Raw genomic sequence first — 14,614 nt, 5'->3', positions numbered from 1 at the left:
AATGTTGAAATGTAGCTGTGAGATTCCTTTGCATAGCAGGTTGTTTTGTCTATAAAAGGAGCCAGAGGCAAAATGCAGGGTTATTATTCCAGCAGTCCTATGATTTTCTAGCGTATGGAGCCTCTGTTCTGAAGCCATTTTATGTCTGCCAAGACCACTCTGACAGTTCACCTTAGAAGCGTCATCTGACTTTAATAGTGCCTGATAAAGACGTCTGTGTGGTTTGACAGCTGCCTTTGCCTTTGACAGGGCCTACACTACTGTAATTAACCCAACTTAGCAGTCTGTCATGTTTTCTCTTTCTCCATCTTTTCATCACTTTTTTCCCCCTTTCCTTTACAGCAAGCACTGAAGGAGAACTATAGGCAGAGGGAGTTGGAAGAGAAGCAGAGGAGAGCATGGGCCGCAAAGGAGAAGGCTGAGCGTGAAAAGCAGGAGAGACAGCAGAAGAAGAGGAGGTTACTGGAAGTCAGTGCAGGTAAAGACTGTTCAATTTACTTTGCCTGTCAACTCCTCGCAAAGATAAGGCTTTACAGAGAGCTGTGTGCCAAATCAATCTTGTTACAAATGGTGTTAGAGATCATTCAAATACAATGACTCTCATTTATCAAACAAACAAACATGTCTCAATTTAATGGATTACAGGAGACATCTGTTTTCTCGCAATGCACTGTTTATCTTCTGAAGTACAAAAAGCCACATCTGTAGAAAATAAATGTGTGTGTAATTTGATTGATTTTACATAATTGTAAGTAGACATTTTTGCTACTTGTGTCGTTAAGACCAGCCAAAGCACTTTGCAGGCTTGTGCAGATTAAGCCATTCACGCATTTTAAACAGTGAAGGTCAAACCACTGACCTTCCAGTTGGTAGAAAGTGTACTTCATCTTCTGAGCTCTGAACAATCCATGAGGTGACATTACACATTAAAAGAAAGAAATTTGAGTAGAAATTGGGGCGTGCTGTGGTGGCGCAGGGGGTTAGCACGTCTCACGTTTGGAGGCCTCAGTCCTCGACGCGGACGTCGCGGGTTTGACTCCCGGTCCTGGCAACCTTTGCCGCATATCTTCCCCCTTCTCCTCACCCTCTTTCCTGTCTTTCTACTGTAAAAAATACGAGCCACTCGCGCCACAAAAACTCTTCGGAGAAAAAAATGAAAAGAAATAAATCACACTGTTCTCGTCTTTTAAATAACAAAATTCTGATCTAATAATTTTATCAAAGTGTATTTACAAGACATGAAGAGAACATGTTTTTAGATGCCAGGCACAGTCAGTCTGTCTGTCATACAGTTATGATCAAAGGATCCTTTTGGGTGGTATTGGTTTTATAATTCTATATAAAAAATAAATTATTGTGAAACTACAACTCAGTAATAACGCTAAACAACTATTCATAAGATTTATCATTTCGCAGGTAATATTTAATATTTAACGTGCAGTTCTTTGTTCTTTACACAATTCTGTTCTTACTCTTTGTGACACTTTTTTTTGGATAATCAAATTTCAATGTCCTCCATATTAAACCGTCTTGTGCATTTGATAACATTTTTCACTAACTAACAGCATGAATTATGCTAAGAGATCTAAAAGAAACATGTCTCAAATTAAAGAATATTGAAAACAAACAAGAGTCAGTCATTGGCATTTAAAAGTCCAAAAAAATAACAAACCCACTTAAGAGTAATAGATATCCCAATATTTAAAATCCATTCTTTATTACTATAATAATTTTGAAGTCTCTAGTGTGGCTGTGAACAGTAATCAATCATTCAAAATCTGGACAAAAGCAACAAACTTTGCAGCTTTTTCCCCTCACATAATCTAGTAGTAGATTTGATCTTTAACAATTTCAGACTGAAAGCAAAGCAACAGTTTGGCTGCTCATTCTGAGAAAAAATAAAAACAGGCAAACATCTACTGAAAAGCAAGTCATGACTCGAGATTTGACTCAAATACACATTCCTATAACCCAAATCAAAATTCACAGATGCTAAACCAGGACAACACACTTAAAACAACTGATTCTGTTTAATAGTGCGTTCATAAGTAAAAAAAATCCAACATTAAAAGTTTAAAGATCAGATAATTCATCCATCATAAGAAAATTCACACATTGCAGGTTATTAGGTTTAAAAGATATAAAATAGTTAAATTATCCACATGTATAGATTTGTCATACATGTTTCAGATAAATCTTAATGGAGGCTGGAAGCTTTGCAGAGAGAAGAGGAACAGCTGTAGGAAAGAAACACAAAGCAACAAAAACACACACACACACACAAAAAAATAAAAAATCTAACGGTGGAAACCTCTTCATGATTGGTAGCTTATCAAGTGTAGTGGTTTAAAACAATTATGCAAAGAAAAGTAGGTCAGAATTTCTCCACCACAATGTAAAAGTTTTTGCCAGTGATTGCAGGCACTTTGTGGCTGTTGTTGCCACCAATTACTTTTTCACACCAGATAAATTTGATTTTGATAGCCTTTTCCTGAAATAAAAATCATTCAGCAGCTCTTTTATGTGAAGATGTAGGAGAACAAATACGTTTTCACAGCATCAAATATATGCTGGTGAAAGTTGGGCTTCATGCAGTAGTTGTGCTGTTATGTTGCCAAAATAACAATTGATAATATTTTTGTAAAGGCATTTTATTGACCAAAAGAATTTTGATTTGCCTAGTAAAGAGCTTTCACTCAAAATGCAACAAAATGGAAATAACGTGACCAAAGGGGAAAAAAAAAACCTTTGGCAAGTGGTGAAATTACACTTGTTTTATGATAATCTTGATTTTACATTTCAAGATTATAACACAAAACTGAAAAATTTATTGAACACCCCACCTTTCTGTCAGAAAAAAAAAAATTCTTGCTTTTGGCTGAGAATTTGCATTTACCAGCTAGTTGTTTTTTGCCCTGTTTTGCTTTGCAGTGCCAGAAGCTAGTTTGATGCCAAGGCTGGCAGAGCAGTTGTATCAGGCAGAGAGGCTTGAACGTGTATTTTAGGTGGAAAATATTCTATGTCAATTTAGCACTCCTGTGAAAGTTGGTAAACAGGCCAAAGAACTGTTGTGGCCATTTTGTCCAGTCAAACCATGCCAAATCTTTGCATTTTATTGTACCATTCAAATCCTACAGCAGTCACTTAGTATCTATTGATTTTTATGTTTTTTTTTTTCTTATCTTTATATGAACGAAGCACAAACTTTATAAGCACCAACTTCTGCATTTTGGTCAAGCCTTTTAATTGCATATGTGCAACTTTTCTTTAATCTGAAAATGAAAAGTTTTAAGAATCACTCTCATTTTTTCAGTAAATCAATTATATTGTGGAGAAGTTACTTTAAGCAGATACACAGGATAAATAGACACATAGATTTTATTTTTTATTTTTTGCTTTATTTGCTGTTTTGTAGCTAACAAAATTAATTCAGCAATAAGATTATTTAATATTCTTTGGATATGTCTTCAAAAAAATCCTAAAGCTGCTGTTGATCAGGTATTGAGTTAAGAAAAGTATTTTTGTGTAACACTTGGTTTTGTTGTTGTTGTTTTTGACAACAAGGTGTATTTTGTATTATGGAAGTGTATGCACACACATGTCTGTCAATTCTGAATTATTGTATTCTTAGAATGATGTACTCTGCTTGGTTAATTATTAAAATTGAATGTTATATGTTTTCTTTGCATGTCATTTGATGATGGGGTATGATAAAAGCTACTATAAACCTCTAGAGATTGTGTTCAATATTTTTCAAATTGTGGTTTGTCATTCTGTTGTGTTTTTAAAATTAAAACAAAGATGTTGTTTTATAATTAAGAAATGTATTGAAGAAAAAAATTGTGTACATTAACTGTACATTTTCCCCACTAACATGGTGATGTTAGTTCTTTGTCTTTTTTAACTCAAATATTTGATGGGTTTTTATATTTAGGAACACAATTACCTTCAGTTTTTGGAAGAAATTTTATTGAACAGTTTATATATATATTTTTTTCTGACCTTGAGCAAAATGCACCATGTTTGACGTAAAAAGACCCTGACATAAAGCACACACGTACAGCATCAACAGAATGATTAGAAAGAAAAGACCCTGTTTTCAAGTGCCTTAGTCAGAATCCTGACCTTCATCCAACTGAGTTGCTATGGCATAACCTTAGGTGGGCTATTTGACATTATCAAGGCGTCCCAGAAATACAAGTAAAAAGAAACGGCTTTAAGGAAAGAATGGTCCATAAGTCCTCTTTATTGTTGTGAAAATTCCAAAAGCAGCTATAGAAAAGTGCTTCTGAAGGTTGTTTCTGAAATATGTCTCCATGAATTACTATACTCAGTATGTCACCTGTTTTTCTGCCTCTTTTGTGAGTGAAAAGTTTGCTTATAAAAGAAAGCAATAGCCAAATACATTATTTGTGTATTATTTGTTCAGCCAGTTTGTGTTTGTCCATGTATATATTTAAGAACACAAGATATTTAAGAACACAAGAGGACTCAAGTCAGCCTGCATTGTGTGGATAATCAATTCCAAAATCATGGCAACTGCAAAGAACTCAAAACTCTTGCTCCTGTGGGCCACTATGGATTGTGTTTGAACTATACTTTGATTTCCATTGACTGATTATTAGTGCTTTCAAGTTGTCATCTTGAGGTATTGTCAGTGAGGTTAATTAGGGACTTTAACTTAACATTTAAGGCATATCAAATAATGGGTATCCAAGATTTTCAGTGGGATTTTTTTTGTTACATTTTCACATATAAATGTTGCATGACTTGGGTCGACCTCAACTAACTGATATTTGACTGTTGTTTGATGGAGGAGCAATGAGAACTTTTGATTAGATAACTTTGCTTGAAGCATGCAATCAAAATGCATCCAGTGAATGCAGACGTAACAAATATTTAGTATTTATAGTGGTTATATGTTGAAAAATTCTCTGATTTTGTAAGCTATTTGAAATCTATGAAGTTGCACCCAAATACTGAGAGAACCCCCCCCTATAATCTTAAGACCAGAATACAAAATACCATGAAAAAAATTACGATATTCCAAGCTTTTCAAGCTGTGTGTTAACATTTTTAGTGAACCATAGTTAGATAAACTGTTCTGTTCTGGAAATATCCGGTGTAAAATTAGGCTGTTAAAGACATCATTTTGTAATTATAATTACCATCATAAATGGTTTCTTCATCAAATAACCTTTGTGTTATTTAACAAGTAACAAAGTGTTTACTGTCAGTCACAATAATCCGGTTTCAGTACTGTAAACCAATAAAATAAACCAAACCACAAGGGAATTTATTCTTTATTGGCAGTGTCAAATTGTGTTTTATTACAAACTTTTTCATTTAAAAGTAAGATTTCATAACATTTTTACCTCAATGACTGTTATTAAATTAGGCAAAACCTTTCCTGTTTCAAACAAGTTAAAAATATCAGTGATTCATAAATGTTAGTATGGGAAGCAAAGTTATTAAAGATGTATCAGAAGATTACAGGTGTTGAGGCCTTCTAGATTCCAAAACCAAACATTTCCAACAAAGGCTGTGGATGATAACAGGTGGTTTGATTTTTGCACGCACTTCTGACTTGATTGTTTGAAAAAATGTGTTTTATTTGTAAAAATAGACAAAATAATTACTAAAAATCTTTTACAATTTAGTTGAAAATGAAAGCTAACTTAATCTCACATTTCAAGTTCAAAAGGTGGTAAAAAAGAATAATAATTGTACAAAAACCTCCCGTCGTCACACTGGACATTTATCAAATAATAGACCTCTTCCAAGCACCCAGTGTGTTCTTAATTACTCAAATCAATGAGAGGGTAAAATAATTACCAAAATAATCTAAACAATTACTAATATAAAATTAATTACAGATTTTGGTTCTAAACTAACTTAAATATATATTTAACTGTCCAAAGGACAAAACTAAATTACAATCCACAAAATTTTGCAGAAATGGCCACAACAACAGATATGTTAGTATTTGATAGACGTTTCCTCTATATGATTTAAGTCAGACATTTTGAATGTCCCTCCACAAGCTTCTCACAATAGTTTGGTGGAAATTTTGCTCATTATACCTGATTGAAGTAGTGTAATCATTAGTCATGTAGATGAAGACACACTTGTCAGCTTTCAGTCCCATCCTCATAAGGTCTTTTGCAGTTGTCCTGGGGATGCTTTTCGTATTTCACACCAAAACATGTTTGTCTAGAGTGGTATTTATACTCTTTGAACAGACAAACAGGACAACTTCAGACATTGAGAAGCTATGTTGAGGGAGAAGCCAGAAAGTTTTGCGTTCCACAGCTCTTTTCCTGATGTATTATTGGCTAATTTTCTTGAATTTTCAATGATAAAAGGAGAAGTGTAGCGTAAGCGTTGCCTAAAAATAAAGCCACAGCTGTCTCCTTTTAACATGAAGGTTAATTAGAAGCTTACAAAGTCACATTATCATATGACCTTTTCCTGTTTTAGTGTATGTAAACTGAATGTGAAGAAATTCTCTAAAATATTATTTTGCTCATTGTTTTGGCGTGGAAGATAACTTTTTTTAATCATAACTGACTTAATAACATACAAAATGTGATTCCGATTTGGTGTTAAATAGCAAGTGAATGGTTATTTCTTTATACAATGTATGCAAATATGTGATTCTGAGTGTGTTCAATATGCACATATGTACAGATACATATGCATACAAGGGCAGATTGCATGAACTAAATTTGTGATTGAGAGTTGGCTCTTCACTGTTAGCCTAGGACAGGATTTACTTAGTCCCTCTCAAACACACTCCCTCTGTCTGTCTCTCAGCCTATTTATTAACTAAAGAGCTTTCTCTTTGTTTGTCGGGAAGGATTGTCCTCAATGGAGATTTTCTATGTAATCATCTGATTATCCATCAATTCTCTAAAAAGCCTCCGAGAGGCTCTGTATCCACATTATGTTGAAGGGCACAGCAATGAGAGACAAGAAAGGAAAGAGGAGGGGTTTCAGGAGGAAATGATCAAAATGGATTTTTGCTTCCTTACCTGCAAGACGTATCTGCATTTATTTTGGTTTTAGTTTTGCCTGCTTATGCATTCTTGAAATGTGAGACCATTCCCGCTTCATTCTCATTTTCCACCATCTTTTACCTGCCAGCCTGGGCTTCTACATACACTATAATGTGGCGTCTGGATTTGCCATCAGTGTGTTCAGGCAACTTGAGAGAGAGGGAGCGTCAGCTTGTGTGCATTTGCATAGAGCCCTATAGAGATTGAAATTCAGATTGAATAGGTGTTTTTTCCTCCTCCTCAAGCTGTGCCTGGCTTGTGTATGACAAATCTGTTGCATTAACTCCCAGGGTAGGCCAGGAGCAGAACTGTTTGTGGAGCGACAAATTACACATCAGAGCTTTATTTAACATTCTCTACATGGCTACAAGCAATGAACTATTAAGATGTCAAATAGAAGAACAGCACGACATGCAACAATGCATGCAAGGATGCTAAAATATTCGAGAACCATGAGAATAATGAGAGAAAGGAAAGGTCCATTCAAGAAGCAGCATCTGTGATACTTTTGGAAGAGTAAGGTATATGCACATGCATGCATTTTTTTTTTTCATTTCACATGAAATGGGGGAAAAATTGACAAGGTATTAAATGGCAGCTTTGAGATTAAGAAAAGAACAAGATAACAAGAGTCTGTCAACAGATGATATTTATTAAATGTCTGTCTTTATTTTAATCCAGAATGTACTTGCGTCTGTTTTTCTCTCAAAAAGTACCCCTTTTAGTAACAAGCCGTGCAATTAAATACAAAACTGACTAAATCTTCCAGTTAAATAAAATCCAAATACTTTAGTCAAACACTGCAAAGCCACTTGTTTTTTCCTTCAAAATGTGTGAGAAATGTTTGAAGCTTATCCAGCTTTCTGAAACATTTACAGATTTTAAACAATTGCATAATTTATTCTCATTTACATTTCACAAGTCATTTTCATTCAGTCCGACTAAATTAGAAATGCCACATTTTCCAACATGGCTCTTTTTACTCCATTATCAAACCAGTTCTTTTAACCTTAGATGTTTTCTAATGGAAATGCGGTAAAGTACCCATAAAAGTAAAAATAAATAAATAAATAAATACTATGACCAATAATAATTAAATTTAATAAATATAAAGTGGATGAAAATAATAGAGAACATTTAATCAGTATTGAATAAACTGCACTAATATCATTTGGCCTAGGGTCAGCTTTTTAATTTTATTTTACCAACAGGATTTAGCACAAGACAGTTGCTTCATCATTTAAGCTACAGTCTTGTTCTAACAGCTCGTCACCTGAAATACTTATGTCGCTTTAGCACTTGTATTTCTGAATGTGGAAGATATCTGAGATGAGATGGAGCTTCATTTGTCAATAAACTGTTTTGCTCCTTCTATATGTGTGCAGTGTTTTGATATGATTTATTGGCAGTTTAGCCCATTACATATTTCAGTACTGTTCCAGTTAGTTGTGTTGCAGACAGAAAAATTTGTCCTGCCTTGAAAAATTTTGGCTTTGCTTTAAAAGTGGTATAAGTAAAGACTCTCCCACACAGTGTAAAGAACTGATCAAATGATGTGGAAATCAATACAGCCTCTTTCATATTTACATCATTGCAACAACTGAAAAGCACTTGGACTGTTTGGGAAAATCCTCAATTATTAGTTAAAAAAAACTTTACATGCTCAAAGTTTCAAGCCATTATTTGGTGAAAATGTCTTATTTCATTTCTTGCCAAAAATATATATTTACAAGCAGATCGTGTTCTGAAGAATGCTTGAAGTCTAGTTGAAATTTAGATCTAAATTCAGTCGGCAAAGTTTTGTTTTGGGTTGTGTGCGTGTTGGCTTGTTTTTGTTTTTCCTAGTGCTGCCCCAGTCTTTTATCACGAGACATCTTGTTTTAATGTATTTGTAGCACATTGATAACAAAATCTAAATGAATAAACCAAATGAAAATGTTAATTTGAAAATAATGTGAACAGCGTAAAATGCAGTTATGCAAGTCACACATTGAAACGTAAGGCAGTGATTTAAAAAACATGGCAGCACAAAATTCAACCAAAAGAGCTTGATAGCTCTGTTGGTGCATCTTACCTAAAATCACTGACAAATATATCAACAGAACGTTATCAGGCGTTGTTTAGTTGGAGGCTGAAACATTTTGCACTAGTTTAATAAATGGGATTTTAACTCAGAATAATTAAAGATGTTATCTTTATTATTATTATTATTATTATTATTATTATTATTATTATTATTATCATTTTAACCAAGGTCTAACAAAAGTGCATAAGAACATTTTCTTATTACTGTGGTGATAGTGGTCAGATACAAAGTTCAGGCTCTGTTGAGTTTCTCCCTGTCTTCATAAAAAAAATTACTTGCTGTTTGTTGGCAATATATTAGTAAAGTCCAATAAAAGGTATTCACTAAAGTAGAAGAAAGACTGACTGTCTTTTTGTACCATTTGTCTTCCAAGTATCTGAGAGACCACAGTAGTCAGACATGTTATTTTTTCTCTCCATAACTTTGCCATCCCAGCTCTGTTAACACTGTTTTTTTTTTTGTGTGTGTGTGTTTTTGTGTTTTTGTTTTTTCTCCCCTTGCCCCTACTTTTTTTGTCTGGCCCACCTCAGTTACACGCTGTTACAACTTGGTCATTGTCCTGGTGATAAGTGCCACGTGCTGTTGAGTGAAGTGGCTGGAGACATTAGTCCTGGACTGAATAGAGAGTAGACAGCGACACACAGACTCTTTGTCCAGACAATAGAACAATTCTGCCCTGAACTTGCCCTGATTAAATAGATGGTGATTGAAGTTTCACTTCAGACAGGAGGGTAGCTGCAGCTCCCTCTCCCCCTGAGGTGAAGGTCCAGCTTCATCTTGATTTTGCACCCTTTTTGTATTGTTATTTTTAAGTAAACCCCTTCTTTTGGTAGATCGAACACCTTCCCATGTACACTTACACTAGCACATTAATCTGCATATACTGTATCCCAATATTTTTTTCATTGTTTTTTTGTTCTTTAGTTTGCCTTAATAGCCTGGGCATTTATATGCTTAGGTGTTGAATACTGCTATAGGTTTTCAAAAGCAAAGTTGTGAACAAGAGGTAAACACCATTTATGCATCTGTAACAAATATTAACCGGTTAGAATGTTGTCTTCTTTTATTTTTTCCATATATAAAGCATGTCTCCATTTAAATCGCAATCAAATTATGACGGTCTCCATATCAACTCAAACAAAAATAGAAATAAGTTACTTGCATCAAAGCACCAATCAGTAGCTTAGCTGTAGTGGTTTGAATATATTTTTTTGCTGACGTCCTTTTCTCTGGCCTCTTTTTCGTTCCTAACATCACATCTTTTCACAGACTGAAGGGCTGTTTCAAAGCCATTTCACAGCAGCTAGCTTGACTAATACTCTCCTGCCTTGTGTCCCTCCACCATTACTACCAATGTGACACGACTGTGATCTTTCAGTTAGTGAAAATGTGGCATTGAGCATATAAATATATGTTCTTTTGGTCTTTACCTTTTGTCTGTGTTCTGTGAGGGAGTTTTGTGTCGCAGCCGGTGTGAATTGCTTCTGAGTCGAGTGTAAAATTGGACTGTTTTTACTAGCATATATTCCTAAGGCAGGAGATCTGCGAGGGCTTCGTTTTTCCTCGCCTCCAGAGGCACACAAAATGTTTCATGTTCTTGAAAACTGGAGTCAAACGGAGCTCTGCACAAGAAGGCGCTCACTGCAGGTTGCGATAGATTGATCTGCTCTTTTTTTGCTTTCTGTGCATGCTGTCTGTATTTTTATTTTTTTTGTGTGTGTGTCTTGTGGCAAATTTTAAAGCTCAGTGCCTGTGATAAATTACAGCAGCAGTGGAGACAAATTTGAACGCCGACGAGTGTTTGGTTTACTCAGGAATTGTAGCTGCCTCTCCACTCAGTGTAATGATGAAGAACTAGGCACGTATCAGCAAAAGAGAGGAGAGTGGGGGTTGCAAATGGAAAAACACAAAAATGTGCACGTAGGACCAAGCAGACAAGGAAGTGGGTCATTATAAATTTGTACTGGTGTTTTCACAATCCTGCGTTGGGATTTAATATAACCACCTCCTAGTACCAAGGGGACATTCTGCCCTCAATACAGAATCTTAAGTATAAAGGAGTGTTGATGTCAAGGGACGGTGTATGTTGGTGGTGATTGACAGTTTTTTCATGTCTGCCTTGTGCATGACACAAGATGAAACTTTCAGTTTGGAGGCTACATTGTACATTTAGACTTTGGTGGTGATAGCTTATGTCTCATAAAAGATTTAAAGGAGTCAGGGGAGAAGCTTGTAGACATCTCTGAGGTCAATAACGCACTCCATTTCTGCCCTCATCAGCCTTGAGCAAACCTATGTCAAAGTAAACACTATAAGACTCAAATGTATGTTTAATTTGGAGTCATTTTATTCATGTCAAGACGAAACATTCTTGATGTTGTTTTGTTCTGAACAAATTTAATTCATTTTGAGGAAAGGCCTTAGTAAACAGCTGAAACTACCAAATTTAATACAGAGGTACTCCATCGACTAATTCCTGTACTAATTACATTAAAAGAAACACACCAGCTTTGTTCAACACGTGACATTCTGACTCCATGTTTTCATCACAATCGTGCCCACTCAAATCCACTTGCACACTTGCATATTCCAGCCTACCTTGTTTTGGGCATTTGTACCTGCTGTTAGTGTTGTAAAATGCTTTTCTACTACTTAATCATTGAATCAATAGATGTGTGTATAAACTGTATGCATTGATATGCTGACAATATATTTGCGATATATTGCGCAGTTCTAGTAAGAGTTGAATGAGCTCTGATCAGGTAGTCAGAGTTCCTAATCAAGAACTCTGACTTCCCGATCATGTTAGATATGAGGTAACATGAGCTCATATCTAAAATTGAGGACAGCTTTAGTCTAAAACAGGGACTGTCACAGGAAATCAGAGACATCTGGTCCCCCTTCTCTACTCCAGATGAATATAGCTCAGTACCATTTGAGTTGTTTTTAGTTTAGCTCAACAGGGTTCAATGTAGAGTATTGTCTCAGACCCAGCGACTGCCGTTTTCAGAATGGGAGGCTCAAATGTCTTGGAGAAATGATTGTTCTGTAAATAAGCTAATTTTGATTTGCTTCTTCTTTGTATTAGGCGCCTTTTTCCTCAGCTTTTATGTTCCTTTTCTCCTTCTCTCTATGACAGTTACCTTAAACAGAAGCATGTTATGCAACCACAATAAGCGTCCCCAGAGAAACATGTGACCTTCCCCATGAAGCCATAAAAGGGCAGCAGAACAGTATGCAGTTGTGTAAAGTAAAATTGACGCAAGCGATATTGGCTCAAGAAATTGTTTTATTCAGCCAGTTGAGTCATTTGCAAATTTGTGGCAGCCATACTTTAGTCTCCATTATGTGTGTCTGCAGTCTGTTCTTTTCTCATAACATTTAGCACTCTACACCAGTTGATCAACAACTAACATGTCTTATGTTCAATGCCAAAGCCATCTGTTCTGATTTAAAATGACTGATTGTCAATTAGGTTTCAAACAATTTTCCAATATGTGATTCTTTAAATCCTGAAGCTGCAGCAGCAAACTACTTATGTGGAGCTATATTTCCACTTATTGATGTTATTACATGGAGCTTCTTGTTCCCTGCCATCCTCATGTGTCCTGCTCCTAAACAGTGCTCAAACACCAGTATGCTCTTAGTGAATTGCTGATTTTCCATCCATCCATCCATCCATCCATCCATCCATCCATCCATCATCCATCCATCCATTCATTCATTCATTCATTCATTTTCTGTACACTCTTGTCCCTAATGGGTTCGGGAGGGTTGCTGGTTCCAATCTCCAGCGAACGTTAAGAACAAGAGGCAGGTACACCCTGGACAGGTTGCTAGTCCGTCGCAGTGCAGACTTCCCAGAATAATGCAAATTATACATAAAAAAGATTTATCAGTCTGCTAAGCCAATCAGTTCTTCCATACATATTAAAAAGCCACTGATTGAAAACAAGAACATGCTTGGTTTATTTTTCTTACCTATTCCTGGGTCACATTGGACCAATCAGAGGGTGGGTTTATTTACCGTAGTGAACCCACAGTTTCCTTTCAAACTGTTTGACGTTTAAAGATGAAGATGCCAAAAAATAAATAAAAAATAAAACAAAAAAATAAATGATTACCAGATTTACGAAACAGGAATTGCTTGAGTTAAAAAAGAAGCCCTACCATTTATTTATGACAAACAATGGTTACACCCTGGTTGCCAGTGCATCATAAAGCAGCGCAAGGAATCAAGTCTAGTTTATATTTTATAGCACATTCCAGCAACGGAGCAATTTACATGATGACACACCTGATTCAAATAATCAGGTCATTTGCAGGACTCACTGCGTACTGAGGCGGTAATTCAGCCATTTGATTCAGGTTTGTTGGACCGGGAAGACATCTAAATGTTGCGCGACGGCGGCTCTCGAGGCCTGGATTTGAGAACCACTGGTTTAGTGTGTGGCATTTATCAAGGTGACCAACTAACAAGCAATGTGGTTGTGGGGAGTTGAAGTACCAAGAGAGAACCCACACATTCACACGGACACATTGTTTAAATTCAATGCATACACCAGTTCTTTTAAAAAATTAAATAAATAAATAAAAAAGTGAATTTGTGTCGAAGTTTTGATATTCTCTCCCTCTTGTGGCTTTACTCAGTTCATTGCCAAGGGCCTGTACACCATTCTTGGATTGCGTCATGTAGCAAGCCTAGAATTAAAACTTTAACAGTTATATGTTGTTGCACTCGGCATAGCTACACTTACTACAAAAAGAAACTGTTGTGCTGTGCTGTATGATTTTGTTTCAGAATATCTCTTCTTTTTAACATTCTCTTCCTCCTTTGTCTTTTTCAGAGAATGATGAGACAGGTGTGATGGATAGTTTGCTGGAAGCCCTGCAGTCTGGAGCTGCATTCAGAGAGCGTAGGAAGAGAGCGCCAAGACCCAGAGGTAAGTCTTACATCTCACATTTATCCCCAAATACAGACCATTAAATCTAATACTCCTCTTCTAATTCAGGTCATATGTTTGAAAATCAGTAGTTATAAAGGTCATTTTTTCTGTCCTTTTTCCTGTTAATTTTAGTGGGAAACCACAATGAATGCATCCTGATAGTTTTATAGTTGGACTCTCATTTTCAGTTAATCGCAAGAGAGACTGAACAATTCATGTAAAAACTTTTATTTCTTCTTGTTTTTTTTAGAGAGATTCAATAAATGAAATCTGAGACGTTGCTTTTCTTGTGAGCAAACATTTTAACGTTGAGCTGTGGAATATGTCTTTCACCACTGGGTTTGTTGCTCTTAGTCCATTGTTTGTCCACTGCACTCCCTACAGATAACTACCAGCAGACGATCAGCCCCAGCTCCTTCCGCCAGGTTCTCAGACCCGTTAACTATGGTAAAAAAAAAAAAAAAAAGTTGTCGAAAGAACACTTTCAAAGCTCTGAGCATTCTCAGCTTTCTTCTTCATCTACC

At 35.8% G+C, this 14,614-nt stretch overlaps 1 protein-coding gene across 1 annotated transcript in view; it reads left to right on the top strand.

Annotated features, from left to right (window-relative positions):
* LOC129369604 (protein diaphanous homolog 3-like) overlaps nt 1–14,614 on the top strand; it is a 147,250-nt gene that overhangs the window by 86,980 nt on the left and 45,656 nt on the right. Inside the window, exons 26-28 of the mRNA XM_055045118.1 lie at nt 343–478; nt 13,992–14,087; nt 14,475–14,537. Of these exons, the coding sequence (XP_054901093.1) occupies nt 343–478; nt 13,992–14,087; nt 14,475–14,537 (295 nt within the window). The remainder of the gene's footprint in view (nt 1–342; nt 479–13,991; nt 14,088–14,474; nt 14,538–14,614) is intronic.

This window comes from Poeciliopsis prolifica, unplaced genomic scaffold, assembly GCF_027474105.1.
Source record: "Poeciliopsis prolifica strain line A6 unplaced genomic scaffold, Auburn_PproV2 SCAFFOLD021, whole genome shotgun sequence".
NCBI classification, from domain to species: domain Eukaryota; kingdom Metazoa; phylum Chordata; class Actinopteri; order Cyprinodontiformes; family Poeciliidae; genus Poeciliopsis; species Poeciliopsis prolifica.
The sequence above is the reverse complement of the archived record's forward strand: the minus strand, read 5'-3'. Positions and strand labels throughout refer to the sequence as shown.